This window comes from Salvia hispanica, chromosome 2 (genome assembly GCF_023119035.1).
Source record: "Salvia hispanica cultivar TCC Black 2014 chromosome 2, UniMelb_Shisp_WGS_1.0, whole genome shotgun sequence".
Taxonomy (NCBI): Eukaryota; Viridiplantae; Streptophyta; class Magnoliopsida; order Lamiales; family Lamiaceae; genus Salvia; species Salvia hispanica.
The window spans coordinates 17,902,742-17,926,738 of NC_062966.1; the positions used below are offsets into that span (position 1 = coordinate 17,902,742).

Genomic DNA, 23,997 nt, shown 5'->3' on the forward strand with positions numbered 1-23,997 from the left:
TTTTAAAAAAAAAGAGTGAATGACATAGTTTTGTAGATTGTCAAACGTTTTGTGTATATTTTCAAGATTATTACTTAAGTTGACCTTTAACGATGGGTTTAATATAATTGAAGTCGAGTTTGGGATATTCAAAAAACCTATAATTGTACATATGTGACCTCTTGGGATATTCAAAAAACCTATAATTGTACATATGTGACCTCTTGGGGAAGTATTCCCTCCGTCCCACTTAAAATAAAATATTTGAAAATTGGCACGAGATTTGTAGTGTTGTTTTGTGAGTTAATGAATAGAGAATAAAGTAGGAGAGATGAAAAAGTAGAGATAAAATTATTTCCATATTAAGAAACGTTTCAATTTTAATGGGACAGCCAAAAAAGGAAAGCGTTTCATTTTTAATGGAATAGAGGGAGTATTATATTGTTAATTCAATACTTAGTTGCTAACTATAATTAAATAACAGTAGTTATTAGATATTCAAATCAAAGACTTTGATCATCAGCTTAGGAATGTCAATGCGATAAAAAAACGTCAATAAGAATATTAAAGTCAATTTATAACAAAACAAATTTGTTGTAACTAACTTTTGAAAAATATATCATAACTTTAAAAAGCATATAACTTTATCGATTTTAATTATTTTTTTCGCATAACATATATCAAATTAAAGATAATTTCTTAAGGATTCTAACGAGATCTCACTTGCATATGGTCCGATGTCAAAATTTGAATTTTTTTAAAAATCTTTTAATTTTTTTCATACAACAACAAATGTGAATAGTATATGAGTATGTCAATCTAATACATGTAAAATGTCAATATAAGCAATGTGTTAACATTCTCAAAGCACTGTCTTGACATTCTCAAAGCATTGTGTTGATATTTTCGAAACACTATATTGACATTATCATCCAAAATCCTAATTTGGTAGTTTTTTTATTTTTTTCAATTTAATTAATAAAAACAAAAATTACACTTAGCAAATTTTAGACCACAAGATTTCTAAATTCCTATAATATTTGAATTACACTATTGTTGGGGGGTTCAAGTTTTGAATCTATAATATATTTATTTTGCTATTTCTTCACAAACTCTTGTTTTATTTTGTAGGAATAATAAATACTGAATGTTTATCAGATTCAAGAATTCTGTTTAATTAATATTGTCACGTAATCATTCTCTAATATAAATTTAATTGTACACTTAGATATTGAGTGTTTAATATACTCCTACCGATCCGAATTCAATGTGATCATAAATCGCTCGTTTCATTAATTTTTTTTTATCGATCTAACTTTTTAAACATTAACTGTAATCATTTGTTAGAGTGTAAGCATTTCGCGTTAATTTTTATACTAATAGAAATATCTCCTGTTGATTTATCTCAATTCGTTTTCTATGTTTTGGGACATTGTATTCCATATCACGAATATTTAGTAATTTTATAAAATCGTAAAACTAAGTCGAAGTACTAAATAAATTATTTAATTTAAAATTGAAAATTGTAGCGTTATGACCATCTCCAACCATTTACGCCAAACTCAAACCTATTTTTGAGTATATTTCACACCAAAAAGTAGTTTTACTCCAACCATTTACACCATCTTTAAGTTTACACCATTTTTGAGTATTTCTCTAACAAAATTTTGAAGTAAACACCATATTTGATGTTATTTCATTAAAAAATCCAAAAATGGGTTTGAGTTTGGTGTACGGTTGGAGAAATTATCTACACCAAAAATGAGTTTTGGTGTACGGTTGGAGATGACCTTAGTATCTAATGATTGCAGGTGACAACTAATTGACAAATGGCTCCCATTCAGCAGTAATTCGTGCCGTTTTGAAATACAACATTTTAATAGAGGGAAGTGATCAATGACTATCTAATTAGCAATTTCAAATTAAGACTAAATTTTAATAATTAGATTAGAAGATTTCGTGGTTGAAATAATGTCATATGGATTATATTTGTAATTAAGAAAATTAATAAATAAAATTAGAGGGTATTAATGTCAATTCCCTCTCATTAAAATCATCTTAAAATTTTAAATTTAAGTAACTCTCTCGATTTAATTTTTTTTTTCACAAAAAATATATCAAATTAAGATAATGTTATAAGGATTCAAACGAGATTTCAATTGCATATGTTCCGATGACGTTCGGATGATGAAATTTGATATTTTTTATTTTAGTTTTCGTAAATGTTGATAACCAGATTTTTATCAATAAATACATCAAAAAATCTCAATAAAACCATCTAAAAATCTCAATAAATATGTGTTGATATTTTCTTGTATTAGTGTTGATATGCTTAAGTCATATTGTTGATATTTGTAATACACTATGTTGTTATAAAAAAAACATTCACGAAAATTATCATATGATAACATAATAACGATATTACCCTTTTGTTTATATTTTGTTCACTATTTATTGAGATTCGTAAGATTTAATCTCATCTACTCATTTTAAAATCTAAGAATGAAGATTTGGTCTTGATTTTAAATTAGATTTCTATACTAATTTTATTTCAAGAAGCTTATATGAATCTTATTCGTTTATTACATAATTAAAAAGAACGCTTCAGTTATAAGAATCTTATGAATATTGACTGTGTTATACTGTAATAGTGTTTAATATGAGACGCAATAATTATTTATATTTTTTAATAATTTATTTGGTACTCCTACCATATATCAATAATCAATCAAAATCGACAAAACTGGTCATTTAACTAGAAATCGGTAGATCCAAATACCAAATCACATGCATAGTATTTTTATATTTGTATGAATTTTGTTTACATATAGATTATATGAATTTTGTTTACATATAGATTATATTAAGAAAGTTGTGAATGTTAGATATTTTATATTTCATTTAAAAAATACTCCCTCCGTCCATGAGGCATTACTTTTCAGCACGAATCTTACGAAATAGGAATTTGTTTGTTAAATGAAGAGAATAAAGTAAGATAGATAAAAAAAATAGGGAAAGAAAAAGTAAGTGAGAGTTTGAAAAAAAAAATGACTCAAAAATAGAGGAAGTACTACTTAAATGCTCTTTGTTCCAATGAAGAGGAACCATTTTTCTATTGTGTTTGTCCAAACAAAATGATTCATTAATAAAGAGAGAAAATATTTATCTCTATTTTATTCTCTTTTTACTTAACATACAATATAACAATAATATAACAATAATGGATGAAAATTGAGAAAAATCAAAATTTTATAATTTAATATTCAATTTTAAATTTTATGGGATTGATCAGTAGTACTAGTATTAGTTTTAATTTTTTATTTTATTAGTGTTTAAACACTAGATATAGTGATATACTACCAAACGAGTCCCGAGTGAATAAATAAAAGACAACACGCTACTTCTCATCCCTTTGTTAATTAGCTCGGCAAGTATCATGACACACTTCGATTTTTACCACAATCTTGAATTTTGCTTAAGAAGCTTGACCCCTAACTAGAGTAAATCCAAGAGCCTTTGTCCAATTTAAACACGATTACAATAATACTAATTTAATTAGCAACGTCTCCTTTTTGTGACGAATACTCCCTCCGTCCTGCTTTAGCAGTCCCATTGACTTTTCTGTCATCTTTTTATAAAAATGATAAAAAATAGTTAAATAGGAGAAATGATAAATTAAGGAAGAGAATAATATAGAGAACAATCTTATCTATATTATTGTTTCTCTTACTATCATTTTTCCACTTTAACTATTTTTTTATCATTTTTACAAAAAGAAGGCAGAAAAGTCAATCGAACTGCTAAAGCGGAACGAAGAGAGTATTATTTTGGTGGATATATAGCTTCCATAAAACAAAGGAGCTATTATGAGTGGAATTAAATGAGGTTCTTCTTGGGACAGGCAATATGCAAGATTCCTCCGATATAAATAAAAGGGTTTATTACATAAATCTTCACTAGAGAAAAAGGTAAAAGTTAGACAACCATATTATTAATATGTACTACAACCATAATTCGGTTCAATAAAAAAAAAATCGGTTTATTCATAAATTTTCGGTTTAATTAAAAATATTTACTTTTATACCCTTGATTAAAACTGCAGCCTCTTATTATTTTCTCCACCCAAAATGGCGCATGTTTTTCAGTTTTTCTCTCTCCCGTTTTGCTATTTCCTTGATTACCTCACAAACTTCCATATCTACCTAGCTATATTCAAGGATTCAATTTGTTCTTTTACAAAAGAAACACAACTAGAAGGGGATGATACTATACAGAAAATATTTTAGCCAAATCTTTAACTAAACTTGCTTTCTTTTTTTTTCTATAAATATAGTATTGTTATCTGACGTATTTTTGTATGTATAACATGAATCTTTTTTTAAATCTATATGTTTTGCATATTTATTTAATATGCACACTGAATTAACTTTTCTCTTTTCCTTACAATTATATTTTTATTTAAAATTTCAAATACTTTAAAATTTAGTTGGATTCATAAATTGAAATGCTTATCAATTTTAATTATCATATCATATTAGGGGAGTGTTATATTGCTAACTCATAACTTAATTGTTAACTATAACTAAATAATAGTCATTAGATATTCAAATTAAGAGCATCCTCATCCGTGCTCTTAGCTAAGAGCACGGAGGTGGGCCCGGACCCACTTTTATTCCTTGTCCTTGGCTAAGCGCACAACACCCACATCCGTGCTCTTAGCTAAGGACAAGCTCAAGGGTCCCATCATTTTATTATTCAATTTAAATACTCTAATTATTAAAAACATTTCTACATTATAAAATAAAAATTACATAATTAAAATCCTAATAAATACAAATTACATAATTAAAATACTAAAAAATAAAAATACATAATTAAAATCCTAGAAAATAAAAAGTACATAATTAAAATCCTACAAATTAAAAATTACAAACGTGGAAGGCTATTCCTCTAACCCCAATTACCTCTTGAGACCCCGGATCAATTGTTCATGTGTTGCAAGTTGTTCCGGAGTCATGTGAGACGTATCGGTCATATGGAGTTGACTCAAGATGGCCCAAAACGAGTTGTTCGGGGGTGGAGGAGGCAAAAAGGGAGCAGGGGCGGCGGCGGCGGATGGAGTCGGGGCGCGGTGGCGGGTGGTCGTCGCCTTTTTCCTTCCGACCGGCCGGCGGGAACTGCTCGGGACAGCGTCGGGGCTACCAAGTTAGCTCCGGCAAGCTGGGTAGCCACATCATCGGAGGCGCCGTCGGATAGGGCTACCGACCTCGACCGTTTGTCTGGAGGAGCTGGAGGAGGATGCTACTATGACACCCCTATACTTCGGATGTAGGTGCCCCTCCCGCCAACAATCGAGGTACTTGAACGGTTTGAACTCCTCCCGTTGGTAGGTCGCCAAGGTGGCACTGATGATATCGAGCTCGTTCGTGCCGCTCCCCGCCGACCGCTCTTCCCGGGAGGTAAATCCCTTGGAACTTCCCGATTGCCTCGTTGCATCTGAACATGCAATTGCGAACCATACTATCATTGCGATATATGGTTCCCTCCGGCCGGGTTTCATTGTAGAGGCGAGTGATGCGCCACCAATAAGTTTCCCCGGTTTGGTTCGTGCCGACGTTCGGATCTTCGGAGACTGCCAAGTAGGCTTTGAACATCGTCATCATCTCACCCGGAGTGTACGGGGTGCGGGTGCCACGAACAGAGGAGTAGGACCCGAGAAGTAGGAGTAGGAGTAGAGCACATTGCTCCCTCCCGATCTGGGTTCGGGTGCCCACCCGAACCCGGGGGCGTTTAGGTCGTGCACCGGGTAAGGAAGGTAGCCACCCGGAGCTTGCGAACCTTGGGTTTGAGGAGGGACCGTAAATTGGGTTTCCGAACTATATCCGGCCTCGGAGTCGAACCAATCGTGGTTCCAAATGCAATTGCCGGAGGGGTGATCGCCGGAGCCGGACATTGTGTAGTGTGGTGGGAATTTAGATGATAGAGTATGAGGAAAAAAGATGAGAGAATGTAGATGATGATAGTATAGATAATAGATGAGAATGTGAATTTTTTTGTGTTGGAGTGGGGGTATTTATAGATGAAAATGTGAATTTTGGGGAAAAAAATTGAAAAATAAATTATAAGTGGGTAGAAAACGGATATATTTTTTTGGAAAGTGGGAAATTTTTTTTTTATTTAAAAACATTTTTTAAAATAAATTTCGAATTTTTAAAAAAATAAAATAAAAAAATGAATTTGCCAACGGCTATGCCGTTGGCCAATCAGAAGCTGCCACGTAACTGTGCTCAGCGGCACGGATGGACGAGCAGCGTCCCTGCTACCGCTGCGGATGCTCTAAGGGCTTAGATCATTAATCCATAAATGTCAATACGATCAACGAAAAACGTCAATAAGGCCATAGGATGTGTGCGGCGACCGCCGGCGCCCGGCGGGCAGATCAATGTAGCGGTCCACCTCGAAAAAATGTGTTTGGAAGAGAAGTCTCGTCCGGCGACCGCCGGAAGTCGTGCGGCGATCCGCCGCCGAGGGAACAGACTCTCTGGACTCCAACGCGGCAACCGCCGGCCCACCGGGGAAAGGCGGCGAATCCGAGAAGCCCTAGATTTGCTCCAAGATTTACCATATTTTGGAAATCTTTTCCTTCTACAACAAGGATTGTCTTTCCCGTATAAATAGGACCTCAAGCTTCATAAAAAAGAGAGAGCTTCTACTTGCAAAATACTTCATAGAGATCAAGAGCTAGAGTACTTCAATTGTGCAAGGGGTTGGAGAAGGATTTCAAGAACATCAAGAACAACAAGGATTCAACCTACGAGTTTTATTTGCTTTAGTTTTATGTTCAAAGTGTCTTCCCTTCAATCTATGTTTTTAGCTTATTCAATTATGTGTAACTAAACTCATAGGATTCTAGGGATGTGTTAGTAACGACTTTGGTTATACAAATTCCTTTTTCTATTTAATATCTGTTTTGTTTTTACTTTGTTTCTTCCCTAAGTAGTTTTGATGCTGCATAATTGAGTGACACAATCTTGTATGATTTAATATAACTTGTTTCATAACTGTGATAGAGTTCTAGCGAATTAGATTCACTTAGTAGACACTACAGTTAGCTTCCCTTAAAACGACACTGTTAATTGAGAGTGAGGACTTTTCAAGGGTCTTAGGAGCTTTTTGGAGTTACATGTTAGGATTGGCAATCCTAATTTTGTAATCCACGTTTGCATCGCATGAGCATAAGCTAGGTGACTCGTTCTTTCAAAGTATAAACTGTGCTATTGAGAGTGAACACACATCCCTGGGATTCCCTTATCTCTATCGTCTTTCTCTGTGTTTTATTTGCTCTTAGTTGGTCTATGCTTTTTATTGTTTTTAGTTTTTCAAAAGTTTTTCAAAACCTACTTGCTTTTCCAAATAGTAGTTGAGTCTTAGTAGAGGATAAACACTTTGTGTTTGCCTTCCCCGTGTTCGATATCCGGTACTAACCTTTAGCTATACTATATATATTATGTATACTTGCAGGTTTATTTAGTGCTACGACCTGCAATATCCAATACACTAGACTGCAATTTATAGATTGTTGTAGATTGTTGTCTAGTGTTTATATTATTAGAGTTGGGTCTTCGGTCGGTTAACCGACCATATTTCAGCCCCAAAACAAGAAACGGAACCTGAACAAAAAAAAATCAGTTAGTTCATTTAAAACCGACAGGTTAAAAAATAGAAATCGAATTTACTTAAAAATTTGTACTAAGCTTGCCGTTCTCAAGAGTTGAACTTAACTACAACCAATCATCGGATCAACGCATTGATCTAAAACCAGTGTTTTAAAAACCGGTTTGGATCGGCCGGTCGGACCGGTCCGGCTGCGAACCGGTGACCTCTCCGGTCCAATTCACCATATAAAACCGGTGGAGCATTGAACCGTTTTGGACCGGGTGAACCGGCCGGTTGGACCAAAAACCGGTCGAACCGGTTACCAAATTTTTTTATTTTTAAATTTTTTTTAAATCAATTTAAAATAAAATTTACACTAAACTTTCATTTCATATTAACCCATACTTGTAATGGGCCTATGAATTTATAAAAACTAGCTTAAAAAAACATTTGTGTCTTTCTTTATAGAAGTATTCCACAAGATTGTTCTTTCATTTTTCAATGTGGGATGAAAAGCTTATTTCATAGTCATCTTTTACAATCTTTTGCCTTTACTTTTTCAATGTGGGATATAGTTTGTTTTGTTAATATGTACTACTTCATATTATATCAACTATCAACTATATACTAATGGTGTATGTATAATTAAAAGCTATATATACATATTTTATATCATAACTAAAATTAATAAATCTTAATTAATTTTCAAATAAAGTTTTAATTACTAATGCTTAGATTGAAAATAAAATAACAAGAATATATAATGAGAGAAGTGTTCGTAACATGAAAATTAATACATAGTACAATAAACATATGAATATGTATTTTTACATTGCTAGTATTACTCGTTAAGAATTGGTATATATATGCTTTATCTATACTTATATATCTATATATTATTTGAAATTAAATTATATAAATTATATATTGCATTAATGCTGGTTTATTTACATTTTTTGAAACCAAGTGTTTTATAATAAATATGTATTTAATTATTATATATAAATGCTACAGTAAAACGGTTCAACCGATGGTTCGACCGGTTGGACTAGTTGAACCGTGAACCAGTAGCCTCGCCGGTTCACTCGCCGGTCCGGTTATTAAAACATTTAGGCTAAAACTTTGTTCAATTTTTCTTCCTTTTATAATGGCATGTTCTATCCCTTCTTTGTTGCGACTGTGGGACAATGATAAACATAAACTAGCTTTAAGAAACTTTACTTTCTAAAAATTTTGGCTAAATTATTATTTCTATATAATTATTTAATAGCTACTATATAGGAACTTGTAAAAATATTTGACAGTTGTAAAGTTGTAATCTATTAATCTCGGCTAAATTTGTAGTTGACAAAGAAGCCTATTGAGATTTATTTTATCTCAGCTATATATCTACTGTACTACAATATTTATACAAAGAAAATAGAAAAGGAAAATTTAAAAATGGAAAAGGAAATTAACAAGCCGGGCTAAAATTATTTGCCAACATATCATAAAATAAAATAAATTTATAAAGTATAGTATAAAGCAATCGTGTTAATCTATTAGTAGTAGAAGTATTTAAATTAAATATAGGGGGCAATTTTTCTGTAAAAGGCGGTGAACACTTAGGGCGTGTTCAGTGTTTTTTATATGGGCTATCCGGTATAAATCTGGATTAGATTTGTTACAATAGGGCCCACCAAATGAGAGCATAATTTCTCTGGTTCGGTGTTTTAGATATAGGTTGGCATTTACCACTAAAATAATGGCTTTATTTTAAAGGTAATTATTGAAAGACAGAAGTGCCCTTTAAAGTGAAAATTTTGAAAAGGGATATGTTAATGAGAGGGGTAATTCCGTAAAAGTATGCTCAATTCTGGGTGTGCTTACCGATGTTGGATCAAATCTTAGCGCCCTTGGAAGAATTGATTTTGGGCAAAATCTGATAGCAACAGTGCGGGCCATCGTTTTCTGGTCGGGCTCAATGGAAATTATACAAGAACACTGAATGGTCATAATTCAATGGAAATGGGCCCATTTCTATCCATTTCTAAAACACTGAACAAGCCCTTAAAAATAAAATTGAAGGAGGATTAGCAGAAACGCTGCCGTATTTGGGTGCAGGTGCCTTCATTCACAACCCTATCTTCCTTCCTCCGTCTCTCGATCTTTTGCGCCGATACTTCATCCTTCTGGCCTCTCGATCTTTTGCGCCGACACCATGGTATGTTTCCTCATTTTCATCATTGTCTGGCTCATCAATACAATTGATTCGGAGTTTTTTTCCTAATTAAACCACTACTTGTTCGGTGAATAAATTCATGATTCTTGCAATTCTTAGGGCTAATTTCATGGTGCCTGTTCTTTTTCCCTCCGGCCTGAACCCTCTTTTATGTTATTAGGGTTAATTTCATGGTCCTGAACCGGGATATTTAATAATCCATGGCTTAGATATAGGGGGCAATTTTTCACAACCTTACCTTCCTTCTTCTCGTCTCTCGATCAAGTCACGCTTGTTCCTAATTAAATTACTACTAGATTCTTATGATTCATGCAATTCTTAGGGCTAATTTCATGCTTCCCTCCGGCCTGAACCCTCGTTTATGTTATTAGGGCCAATTTCAGTATGAAGTATTGTTGTATTGATGAGGTGGAATTGAAGGATGGTATTGAACGTAATCTAGAAGAATTAGAATTTCAAGGAATTGATCTTGTTGATTTGGCATTGATTGGTGGTGTTGTGGTGTGGATTGTGGAGTTGTTGTGTCGATTACGCTGTGGATCGTGCGTAGGTGTGATTGAGCTTGCGATTTCAGTTCTTCCATAACTAAAATTGCAACAATATATTAATACTTTTTATGAAATTGATTTAAAGTCAGCTCTAATGTTTTCAAAATAAATCAATATGCATAACTTTTACTTGTGTATCTTCCAAAAATAATCAAAATTTTTATTATTGGCCATTGAGTGTAGGTATAGGACTGGTCTCATCCTTTCCAAGTGATCTTGTAGGGAGCCATTTGAGAAGCTTAAATCAATCCAAGGTGATTCTTCTTTTTAATATTAAACATATTTTCCTGTAGTTTTCAATGTTTAGATATATATAATAAATTTGCAAATTTTTTTTGGATAAGCATGACAAAACGGAATTCATTTTTTGCCATGAATATTTTCTGGGTTGGGATATTTCAGTTTCTCGAATTGTTTTTCGTCTCATTCTCTTCCACTCACTCACCCTCTCGGTCGGCATCTGCCTGACACAGCCATTATTTTCTACCACTCGTCGCCGTTCGGCCGGCCGTATCATATTATCTCCTTCATCTCTGCAAAACACACGAAAACCAGTCAAAAGAAGAAAATAAAAAAAAAAACATCCTTTTAATTTTCTGTCTCACCTCTGCTGGTCCTTTCTTGACTGCTGTCTCTTTATCTCTATTGTATATCCTTGGAGTTTAAGTCGTTGCGTAGTTGTTGAATGTTTCAGATCTCTAGTTAATATACTTATATTAGGGTGTGTTTGGATACATCAGTTAGTGTGTCTTAAATGGAGTTATCATATGTTTGGTTTGACATTTATAGAATTCGACAGGCCCAAGTTAAAGAGGAAGGCCCGCCTAAATTAGTGTGATAGTGCCATTTAGGATAACTTTTGAAATTTCTCTGATACATATCTGAGTTGCTCATATAAAAAAGTATTCCATGTGCATTTACTTAATTAGCCCTCTTGTTTGCCCCTACATAATTGAACGGACGAACTTCACAAAGTAGATTCTGCTACCCTTCTAGATTGTCTGTCTGCAAATATTCATTTTACATTTTGGTGACATATTTCTGATCTTAACGATGAGAACGAGGCAACTACAAGGTGCATTTGAGCACCACACCGGCGATAAAGAAGGCCGATTCTTTCGAGCGTGACGAGCTCGACTAGGCTGCGTCTTGTTTTAGTTAGTAAATTAGCTTACTTATTTGATTCTGGGGCTTTGTCCATATGAAATTGGACCGTTTAACGGTGTCTTCTTTAGCTGTTTTGGCAGACTGAGCTTTATATCCATGTCTAGTTTGCAGAGAGAGATGCCCAAATTCTTTGATTAGGCTTAATTTTATATATAATCTTGTACAATACCGGAATGATGTGTTATGTTTTCATTTTTAGGTTTTTGAGTGGCATAAGTTTTTTTAATCTATGTTCAGTTGTTTTATGCTATGATTTGTAGGTGTCGGCCAGTAATCTTGTTCTTGCCTTTGAGTTTGATTTAAATTTTTTAAGTGTTGCTTACTTTTAACCATGCGGTGCAATGACAGAAAATGGAGTTCTGCATTCATCCAAATACGGCTCTTGGAAGGGAATAATTGAAATATGAAAAATGTACAAGGGTAAAAATAAATATCTTGATTAACTAATGGTTAGTTGCTGACAAACCAAACAAAATATAGCTAACATAAGGAAATGAAAACCAACAATACAGACAGCCCTTTAAGAAAAGGTACATCCATAAAAAGAAATCCTTTTCAGATAAAAACACTATCTAAAGGAATGGTAAGCTACAAACCAAACACACCCTTAGTGTGTTGTTGGATTCTGTTTATTTTTTTATTTTGATTTCTCTTTCTTCATGTCTACATATCCCCACATTACTCTTCACTCCAGTCCTGTTTTATTTCATCATCCGGTAAATTGAAATTTAATATCTTATGAAAGCATAAGTAATAGGAGTACTATAACTAACAAGTCACTTGCTTTTTCTCTAAACTTTCTCGATCAAGAGAAATTCAATTCAATGCAGATCGAAGAACAAAGTCATTTGTTTACTTTAGAACATCCAGTGAGGTTTTGTTCAGGAGTGCAATATGAACTAAGGAAAGATTCCTTCTACAGTTCTTTTATGGTAGCCATAACCGACATGTCGTCGAATGATCCCAACTCTAATAATCCTAGTGACTCAGAAGTCTGGACCTGCTTTCGTAACACCCGTGCTTGGTATGATACTCAAAAGAGCTTCGGTAAATATGAAAATACCTTAAAGATCTCACACTTTGACGGGCAGAATTCAGTTATACTAACAGAAAAGGTGGATATGTCACTACATGAGTGGCTTGCCAAGGAATTGTCAGATGGATTTGAATCTAAGCCAGCTGCAGTAAATGGTTCTTCAATTTGGTGGAAGAAGATCAAGCCGAATTTCGTGTCCATTTTTGGCTCGATACTTCGTGGTCTGAGAGCACTCCACAAGGACGGCAAATATCATGGTAACTTATTGAATGGAGTTGCTATTAAACAAATAGATAAGCCTAAAGGCATATTATTTAACATGGTTCAAGATCCTCGTCAGATTACTCTCACGAGGCAGACTCAAGATCCTCGTCAGATTCTCACGAGGCAGACTCAAGACATCATCAGCCTTGATACATTACTTAGATGGGTGTTAATGTACCCATTTTTACAAGATCCTGCTCGTGCCCTTCCAAAATTAGTGGATGAATATGAGCGCTTATGTTTCTTGCAACTAAGGCACAGGTAATGTTTGTTTCAGAATAATTTTAATATTTCAAATTCAAATATTTTCAAATATTAATTTTGTTTAAATTTTTATACAGGATTGATAATGAATTGCCCTCTGGTACTTGGCTTGCAAAGTGGGATCTTAATCTGGCTATTTTCTGGGATGAGTTGGAGACAATACGCTTTATGAAGAGTGTCTGCCGCATGGTTCAAGATTTGAGGGACTTTGAAACTGTTTTTTCTCGTTTGTTTACTTCAAATTGGAAAAAACGAGTTAAGAATGAGGATATGCAAAGGATCTTAAATAATAGTACTTACACAGATGTTGGTATTCAGAAGCTCCGCTTTTGGCGCAATTGCATAGAGCACGTATGTACAATTTACCATATGTATACTTAATTACTACAAGAAATTTTACGTTGTAATAATTCTGTTGTATGCAACTTGCAGATCAGAGTTACCGCGGGTGACAAAAGCGTAGAAGTTCGCATCCATAGACTTGTTACTAAAGACCTACCTGAACTGTTACCCGAAGTTGTGGCTGCCTATCATGATTACTTGAGACTAGCAGATCTGAAGCAGTAAGTTTTATTAAATTTACAGCTTTAGCTTTAGGCATGATTATTTATTAATTTTTCATTTTGTGCAGGTGTGCTGAATCATATTCTGTATTCAAAGACATGCGTTGGACCTGATCCCAAATTATTTAGCTTTATAGTTTCTCATAAAATTGTTTTTAGGGTTTAAATTTTTTAGAATCAGACTACTGTAAAATTACTGTTCTTGAATTCTTTTTAGAGACTAAGGCATCTTTCAATTGAGTCTTGACTTTTATGTTGGTGTCATTTGCATAAAGAAGGGATCTTTGGTTTCCTCAAACGGAAGCTTCCATTTATGTTTTTCAGCATGCTTCAACCAGCTTGAAGGTTAGTGTGGGATGATCTATGGCTTTAGCCAAGAGGGATGAAGCCATTCCTAAGGCTGTTCCAGACTGTGTCTCATAGAGCATGAATTTGCCTACAGATAAATCAAACTCGTTCTCTAGTTTAATGGATGAATCCATGTGGTTCGGCTGCTGCAGCTGCCTTCAAGATCAAATACCCAGTGACTATTAAGAATATAATGGCTGATGAACACATGGATGGTATAACATTGTCTATGTTCAGTTGTTTTCAGTTTATGTGGATCTTGTTGAGTATGATTTACTAGTAGATGATTCATCATTTTTTGTCACAGGTAAAAGTCATAGTGGAAATGTTTAGGTGGATCAGGTTCATAAAGTCACACTCTTGATGCTCTGATTGCTTCTTTAATCCTGGTTGAAAAACTTTAAGGTTGATACTTTTAAGTCAATAAAAAATTGAGATTAATTTTGGATAAACTGGCATTCTTTTCAACTGTATATAAATGAATTTGGTGAAGGAAAAGGGGTCGTCATCCTCTGTTAAGGAAAAAGATGCATACAGGTTGATAATGAGATCCCACAAAAAGACAGCAAAAAAAAAGAAGATAAAAACTGAGGGCAAACAGAGGGTAAGAATTTTCAGACAAAACAATTTCTGCACAATCCCGTTTTACCAAATCAATATAATTTAGCTTAATTAAGCTGATTTCAATCCAAGACTGCATTTTAAATTAAAATATAATGATTAAAAAAAAAAAAAGATAAAACAGAGAGCAAGAATTTTCGCACAAAACAACATTAAAATTTCAGAAAAACACACACATACACACACCGTTGTTCTTGAGAAACGCCGCGATCACTGGCTTGGGCGACTTTAACAAGAGCCCACGTGAGGAGCTCTCTGCTGAAGGAGTCGAGTTTGACGCCCACAACGAGTGTTGTGAAAGAGTGTGTGATCTTGTGGTGGTTATTTGTTAAGGATTAACTCCTTAACAAGACGATGATTCGGGACAGTCGTGAGGAAACGCAATGCCTCGTCGATCAATCATAGGGTTTTTGTTGTTTCTTGCGAAGAAAGAAAATAAAGGTAGGCAAAATACTTGTTATTTGATTGATTCCGAAAGATAATACTAACCAAGCAAGAAAAAAAAAATGCAAATTCCTAATTTATCTAACTAAATAATGCAACTAAATAATAATGAAATACTGAACGTATCATTATATGTATGTAACTGAAATTTGGAGCACATTTTGTAAACTGTGTGAGAATTTTGTCTATCGATCCACAGGGCTGGTTTGGCTAAGATTCCCTTACCAAGATCTTGCTTTCAGTACACCAAAGAAGTGGTTCTGATATACTATGATGCCTGGTTTTACAATCAGGACGAATACGAAGGCCGAGCCCGCATGTCTTGCGACATTGAAGGATACGAACCAACACTCCTCCAGTACAATTTGGTATCAAACTATTGGGAAGTCTTTGCAAGGGTATTACCTGAGCTATACCCTGATACGTATAAGAGGAACCTCATCTATGTGGGTGGAAACATTCTATTCATGATGGACTACTCATCTAGCTGGTTGGTCTAAAATCTGTCCTCAAAGAAGGTGGCAAACGTGGAGGTGGAGCTTCCTGATGCGGATGTGATTGGAGCTTTCAACACTCATACCACAAGCACTAGTTGGGTCTTCTACGTATTCATTCGTCATGTGGTAATTATATGACTGGTGGTGTTCGATATGCCAAGGTCGAAGTTGTCCAAGGCAAGGACGGGGATTGCATTGCTACTGTTCAGATGAACGGTGTCCTGAGAGTATCTCCCTTGTCAAATATGTGTATGTAAGTAAGGCCCTTGTTCATTGTAGTATTTTGAATTTATTTTGTAATTGATTGGAGATGCTTGTTTTTTGTATGCAGGTTTGGTTTGGTTTCAAAGCAAGGTCTAAGAGATTACATTGCAGCAATGGCGCCAGTTTTACCGAGCTCTCAGCAATGGGTCGAGAAAATAGTAATCAATCGATTCCTCCCTCTCCATCTCTCACTCTGACAAGCATACTCTTGACTAATTGTTCCATGTTTTTCCCTCTGGCAAATTAAGTAATTTTGCAAATTGTGAATTGATAGTCGACCGAAGCAAGTGAAGGATGGTGCGCACCAGGAAGAGGTCGTTCGATTCTCACCAACACTTTGGAAACCACTAATGTAAAATTTCTCTCTTTTTTCTTGCCTTTCTATTTTGAAATTTTTCCCCTCTTAATTTAAATTTTTTTTTTTCTGGTGTTGTTTGATTAAGTTTCCAGTGTCCGCACATGCTATTCTATGGGTCTCCTGGTACGGGGAAAACGACTATAGCTCTCGCCATTGCTCACCAGCTTTATGGGTAATATAATTTGATGAAAGCTTGTGAAAGTTTTTTGTATAATAGAGTGAATTATGAGTTACAGAGAGAAAATAAGTGTATATATTGAGAATAACATATCTGCAAAGTTACATTATCTCTTGATTGATGTTTGATGTTGTTAAGAGTATCAGTATTAGGTGAGTTTGTATTGTCTGGTGTTTTTGACTTGAGGTCTAGCATGTAATGTGGAAATAATTAGGGAAAATGGGGATATATTGGTAACTGAAAACAATGTTGTGCTATTTCCTTACATTTTTTTCGCTGCATACGGTTGTTTTGATGTGAATTGTGAATTTCCTGAACTAAATCAGTCTTCTCTATAGGCCCGAGTTATACAGGTCTAGAGTACTGGAGCTGAATGCTAGTGATGATCGTGGGATAAACGTTGTTCGTACGAAAATTAAGAATTTTGCTGCTGTTGCTGTTGGCTCTGCACGTCAAGGGTAGTAATACATTATATGTTTTCAAAATGAAGCTTATATCTTATCTCTATGATGCTCTTCCCTTATTAACATTTTAATGCCTTACTTGTTGATTGTAGTGGTTATCCTTGCCCACCTTACAAGATTATAATTCTTGATGAGGCAGATTCGATGACTGAAGATGCCCAGGCAAGTGTGCTGGTTCTGCCTGTATTGTTTTGTATTATGGATATGTTAGTGAGTATTTGATTTATGGCTTCGCAGAATGCCTTGCGACGCACTATGGAGACATACTCAAAAGTTACAAGATTCTTCTTCATTTGTAACTACACTAGCAGGTAGAGATTTGGCAATCCCTTTTGTATCTGAGTTGCATGTTGTTTTCATATCAAATATTTTTCTCGGTGATAAATGTTGAGACTCTAACTACCGCTAGTAGCTATGTTGCTCGGTTTCTGTTACAACACATGTCTCAAGTCTTACCATTTAAAAACATCTTTGCATGTTGTTTTTCTTGTAGTATGATTGATAGCCCCCTGACACAAATAGAAAAGAGAGAAGAGGATGCACACTATTGTTCTTTGCAAGCAAATAGAAAGGCCCATCTCTGTGCTAGAGGAAAATGTTGTCAAATGTTTAACATGGATAACAGTCTTTGATTGGATCATGATATGTTACTAAATCTTTAAATTCTCGGAACAGCAAGTAATTTTGAGATGAAATCTAATATTCTCTGAACTGACTTTAGGAATGATTTGATTTATACAGAATTATCGAACCCCTTGCATCAAGGTGTGCGAAGTTTAGATTCAAACCACTTACAGAAGAAATTATGACATCTCGCATTCTTTATATCTGCAATGAGGAAGGTCTTAACTTGGATTCAGAGGTTTGGTTTGTCAAACTTGACATCTGAGGCTTGTTTCAATGCATTTTTGCATGTTCATGTGATTATTCTTTTTAGATCAGTTTATAATTAATGTTTCATTGTAGGCACTTTCAACCTTAAGTTCTATCTCTCAAGGTGATCTGCGTCGTGCTATAACATATCTACAAGTAAGACTTAGCTGAGATTTTCAAAATTTTTAAGATGCCTGTATTTTAGCATGTTAAATAGTTCTAATTGTTTTCAGGAAACTACATAATACATTATTTTTCCCTGTTTTATGTTTTGCCAGAAATCTTAGGACCAATAATTTGTGGATGTAATGGTGATTCAAGACATTGCATCGAATACTGAAAACCAAAAACAAGGAAAATAACCTGTAAAACAATAAAATATAGAGACATGTGGAAAAGTATACAAACATAGTAGAGAAAATTAGTACTATTACTTAACAAAGCACAAAGCCAGACTATGTCACATAAAATGTGGGATACCGAGCATTTTGGAAATTTAAATAGTACTGACCCATAGATACTTTACTGGTAAGTTGGATACCAAAGGAAAGGGGATGCTTGAACCTGTAATTTGTCGTTGTTTTGTTACATATTTATGAGCATTTTATCTCAGTTTTCATATTCCCTTTTTGTACAGGGTGCTGCTCGCTTATTCGGATCCTCAATTTCATCTAAGGACTTAATCAGCGTGTCTGGTGTAAGTTGCACTACAGAATTTGTGAATGATGACTTAGATGATTTGTCATGTTCTGAGACTAGAAGTGCTTGCTTCTGATCATGTGCAAGTGTGCATTTAATGGTTTTGACATTGATGTGTTTCTCTGTTTTGGTTGAGTCACCTCAAGGCTTAGGCTTATATGTTCATGATATTGCTGAATATCAGTGATCAAGGGACAAATTATGCGTTTTAAACTATTTATGCCATTTTTATCTAATTAAAAACTGCTAACACGTCCTTGGTCAGGTCATCCCCGATGGAGTTGAAAGTGGTGATTTCGACATAGCTGATAAAGAAGTAAAAAATGTGATTGCTGAAGGTTATCCAGCTTCTCAGATGCTCAATCATGTACGGGCTGATACTTACAACACTGTTTTATTGTGCTTCTTCCTGCTGAATATGCTGACATGTTCGTGTTACAGTTGTTTGATGTAGTTGTCGAATCAGACGATATACCAGATGACCAGAAAGCAAGAATATGCAAGAAATTTGGAGAGGCAGATAAGGTACAAAAAAAAAAGCTGGTATTTCTATGTTTTCGTGCATCTTTTGCTGTGGTGTCCGATCAAGAGCTGATTTAACTCATTCTCGTGTTGCGTTTGCAGTGTCTTGTAGACGAAGCAGACGAGTATTTGCAACTGTTGGATGTGGCCAGCAAATATCATGCGTGCGTTAAATAACATGCTACAGGAATTCCCTTTCGGAAGCTAGGCGCCTGCTCCTCTGTTGAGACGTCAACTTTTTGCCCAACTACATACACCACAATGTTTCACCCGTTGTCGAACTACGTCGTTTAGTACCACTGATTGTTTAAGCAATGTAGGCATTCAGTTTAATTCTCACTGGAAATTTTGATCAAGGTGAAAAATGAAGTTTATGTATTCCATGTAAGCCAAATTTGTGGTTAATGTGCAAAGCGGGAAACTTGTCAACATTATCGCGTCAAGATGGACTCAAACCTGAGACCTTTGGTTTCACGCATTAGACATCCTATCTCAATATTAGAATTTTGCTACTCTTTTTGCAACCTTTTGCATTATATCGCAAACCGTGAAAACACTTCAATTATAGTAGTACTCCCTCCGCTTGTAAAATATTGTTCACATTTGACTGACGCGGATTTTAAGAAATGTGAAGAAAAATGAGTGGATAAAGTTAGTAGAATGTGGGTTATACATTTATATGTATTAGTTTTATAATAGAATACGAGTGTAATGAGTTAGTGGAAAGTGGGCTCCATTTATCGAAAATGGAGAAAAGCAAAATGGACAACATTTTATGGATGGATCGAAATGGTAAAAATGGACAATTTTTCACGAACGGACGGAGTACTATATTCCAATATTATAACAATATTCTCATCAAATATTTAAAGAAATTATGGATTCTATTTGGAATTTTAATACTCACGTAGACTATCTATCCAACAATAATTGCATGTGATAAAATCAATAATAACATAGGATATGATTGAGGCGGTGTAGCTGGCAAGCTGCAATAAATTTGCCATTCTGAATATGTCGTTCTGCCTAACAAAAATGATAAAATAAAAATGATTTAAGCGGTGAAGCATCAATAAATTTGTCAATCTGCCTCAAAAAGATAATGTAAAAATGATTGAACGGTCAATCCTCAATAAATTTTATTTAAGATTTAATAGTTAGGATTTAGGATAAGTATGGGCATTTGAGGAGCAATTTTACCCGTGCATTATTACGATGCAAACGAATTCATATAAATAAAGGTCTGTAAAAATGATTTTGAAAATATCTATTTATTTTTTTTAACAAAACTCAATACTCAACTCATTACTGATAAGAGAGGAATAAACAATGTTTCATGATCGCAGTTATCAATATATTATTAATAACGATGATGTTTAAACATGGACTTTAATCCAACCACTCAATAAATTGACGACAATGCTTGAGCAGCTGATGTCAAGAATATTATTAATATAAATAAAACTAAGTGGAGTAGATAATATTGATTACTACAATTTGGATGTTGGCTCACACCCTATTGGTTGGCCTGGCCCCTCCGATAATCACTAACGCTTATAGCCTTCGTTAATCGTCATGTACATCCACGAGACCACGACGCACTAAAAAAAATATCGGATATAGATACTTTTTAATAATATTAATGACATTAAATTGTGTGTCTATTTATTCTAAGAATATTTTATAAAGTATTCTTATTATTAGTGTTCCAATTAAAATTAGAGAACATAAATAGAAGTGTCCTACAAAAGCAAAGATTATGATAATTTGCCCTCAATTTAAGGATGCTTTCTTTTGCATCCTAAATTATGATTATATTTTAAAAAATTCAAATGCTAGTAATTGCGTTTCAATTTTTGCGTCCCTAAAAGATATTTTTTGTAGTGACGATTGGCCATTGGATCGGGACCATGAGGTATGGGGGTGTGTGTGAGGCTTTCGAGGCACGGGTCCAGGATCCCCTCTCAACCAATCGCGTCACGCCTCTCCAGTTAGGTGGGCACGTGCGCGATGACACATGTGAGAAGTGATATAATGCATCATTCGCTGCAGTTGTGACTAATTTATCTTTGAGTGAACTATAAAATAGGCACTAAGACAAAATAGTGATATTTTTTTAGTAAGGGGAAGGAGAATAGTGAAGTTATAGCCAAGAAAAGAAATAGCATTAAATTAATGATAAATTGAAAAACCTTATAAATAAATTACATTGAAGATGGAATATCTATATGGTACGAAGGTACATTGAAGCCTACATTTTAGAATTGAATGACATAGTGGACTTTTAAAAAAAAAGAGTGAATGACATAGTTTTGTAGATTGTCAAACGTTTTGTGTATATTTTCAAGATTATTACTTAAGTTGACCTTTAACGATGGGTTTAATATAATTGAAGTCGAGTTTGGGATATTCAAAAAACCTATAATTGTACATATGTGACCTCTTGGGATATTCAAAAAACCTATAATTGTACATATGTGACCTCTTGGGGAAGTATTCCCTCCGTCCCACTTAAAATAAAATATTTGAAAATTGGCACGAGATTTGTAGTGTTGTTTTGTGAGTTAATGAATAGAGAATAAAGTAGGAGAGATGAAAAAGTAGAGATAAAATTATTTCCATATTAAGAAACGTTTCAATTTTAATGGGACAGCCAAAAAAGGAAAGCGTTTCATTTTTAATGGAATAGAGGGAGTATTATATTGTTAATTCAATACTTAGTTGCTAACTATAATTAAATAACAGTAGTTATTAGATATTCAAATCAAAGACTTTGATCATCAGCTTAGGAATGTCAATGCGATAAAAAAACGTCAATAAGAATATTAAAGTCAATTTATAACAAAACAAATTTGTTGTAACTAACTTTTGAAAAATATATCATAACTTTAAAAAGCATATAACTTTATCGATTTTAATTATTTTTTTCGCATAACATATATCAAATTAAAGATAATTTCTTAAGGATTCTAACGAGATCTCACTTGCATATGGTCCGATGTCAAAATTTGAATTTTTTTAAAAATCTTTTAATTTTTTTCATACAACAACAAATGTGAATAGTATATGAGTATGTCAATCTAATACATGTAAAATGTCAATATAAGCAATGTGTTAACATTCTCAAAGCACTGTCTTGACATTCTCAAAGCATTGTGTTGATATTTTCGAAACACTATACTGACATTATCATCCAAAATCCTAATTTGGTAGTTTTTTTATTTTTTTCAATTTAATTAATAAAAACAAAAATTACACTTAGCAAATTTTAGACCACAAGATTTCTAAATTCCTATAATATTTGAATTACACTATTGTTGGGGGGTTCAAGTTTTGAATCTATAATATATTTATTTTGCTATTTCTTCACAAACTCTTGTTTTATTTTGTAGGAATAATAAATACTGAATGTTTATCAGATTCAAGAATTCTGTTTAATTAATATTGTCACGTAATCATTCTCTAATATAAATTTAATTGTACACTTAGATATTGAGTGTTTAATATACTCCTACCGATCCGAATTCAATGTGATCATAAATCGCTCGTTTCATTAATTTTTTTTTATCGATCTAACTTTTTAAACATTAACTGTAATCATTTGTTAGAGTGTAAGCATTTCGCGTTAATTTTTATACTAATAGAAATATCTCCTGTTGATTTATCTCAATTCGTTTTCTATGTTTTGGGACATTGTATTCCATATCACGAATATTTAGTAATTTTATAAAATCGTAAAACTAAGTCGAAGTACTAAATAAATTATTTAATTTAAAATTGAAAATTGTAGCGTTATGTGGAAGCACTACAAAAAAAGGCGCTGGTTGCTACCAAATATTTGCTAGCACCAGGTTGTGCTCGCAAAATTCGAAATATTTTCTAGCACATTTGCGAGCATATATGGAAAAAACAACCAATTTTCGAAATATTGAGTGGTATTTCTAGCACTGGTACGTGCTGGAAAATTTGTGAGCACCTAATGCTAGCAAATTTAACAACTAGTCAAATTTCCTTCAGTTTGCTAGCACTAGTATGTGCTAGCAAATGTTTTTTCATGTAAAAAAGAAATATAATCATTTTCCGTCGACTATTTTGCGAGTGGGAGTAAAAGCGCTAGCAACTTTGCGAGTGGGAGTAAATGTGCTAGCAAATTTTCGAGTACACGTACAAGTGCTAGCAAAATTGTGAGCACCAAATGCTAGCAAATTAACCAACTAGTCAAATTTCCTTCAGTTTGCGAGCACTCCAGTACTATGAAACGGCTCGATTAATTGTTTCCCTACTCTTCATCGCACAAACTACTTAAATTCTCTTTGTTCCAATGAAGAGGAACCATTTTTCTTTTGTGTTTGTCCAAACAAAATGATTCATTAATAAAGAGAGAAAATATTTATCTCTATTTTATTCTCTCTTTACTTAACATACAATATAATAATAATGGATGAAAATTGAGAAAAATCAAAATTTTATAATTTAATATTCAATTTTAAATTTTATGGGATTGATCAGTAGTACTAGTATTAGTTTTAATTTTTTATTTTATTAGTGTTTAAACACTAGATATAGTGATATACTACCAAACGAGTCCCGAGTGAATAAATAAAAGACAACACGCTACTTCTCATCCCTTTGTTAATTAGCTCGGCAAAGTATCATGACACACTTCGATTTTTACCACAATCTTGAATTTTGCTTAAGAAGCTTGACCCCTAACTAGAGTAAATCCAAGAGCCTTTGTCCAATTTAATCACGATTACAATAATACTAATTTAATTAGCAACGTCTCCTTTTTGTGACGAATACTCCCTCCGTCCTGCTTTAGCAGTCCCATTGACTTTTCTGTCATCTTTTTGTAAAAATGATAAAAAATAGTTAAATAGGAGAAATGATAAATTAAGGGAGAGAATAATATAGAGAACAGTCTTATCTATATTATTGTCTCTCTTACTTTATCATTTTTCCACTTTAACTATTTTTTATCATTTTTACAAAAAGAAGGCAGAAAAGTCAATCGAACTGCTAAAGCGGGAC

The 23,997-nt window shown here is 33.8% G+C and overlaps 2 protein-coding genes and 1 pseudogene across 16 annotated transcripts in view; all 3 read left to right on the forward strand.

Annotated features, from left to right (window-relative positions):
• The window catches only part of LOC125204595 (alpha-glucan water dikinase, chloroplastic-like), a 36,602-nt gene that overhangs the window by 10,460 nt on the left and 2,145 nt on the right, over positions 1-23,997 (forward strand). The gene's annotated exons all lie outside the window — the stretch shown is intronic.
• Positions 9,631-13,938, forward strand: LOC125204596. Of its 12 annotated transcripts, XM_048103293.1 has the most exons (8): positions 9,631-9,838; positions 10,588-10,658; positions 11,920-11,991; positions 12,382-12,864; positions 12,937-13,132; positions 13,213-13,486; positions 13,568-13,698; positions 13,767-13,938. In XM_048103293.1, exons 3-8 carry the CDS (start codon positions 11,982-11,984, stop codon positions 13,810-13,812), a joined length of 1,140 nt encoding a protein of 379 aa, XP_047959250.1. In that variant the 5' UTR covers positions 9,631-9,838; positions 10,588-10,658; positions 11,920-11,981; the 3' UTR covers positions 13,813-13,938. The 12 variants fall into 12 exon arrangements, with proteins under 12 accessions (XP_047959250.1, XP_047959246.1, XP_047959251.1 ...); XM_048103289.1 differs by having other exon boundaries at positions 12,382-13,132; XM_048103294.1 differs by having other exon boundaries at positions 9,632-9,838; positions 12,494-13,132.
• Positions 14,485-19,395, forward strand: LOC125204598 (annotated as a pseudogene).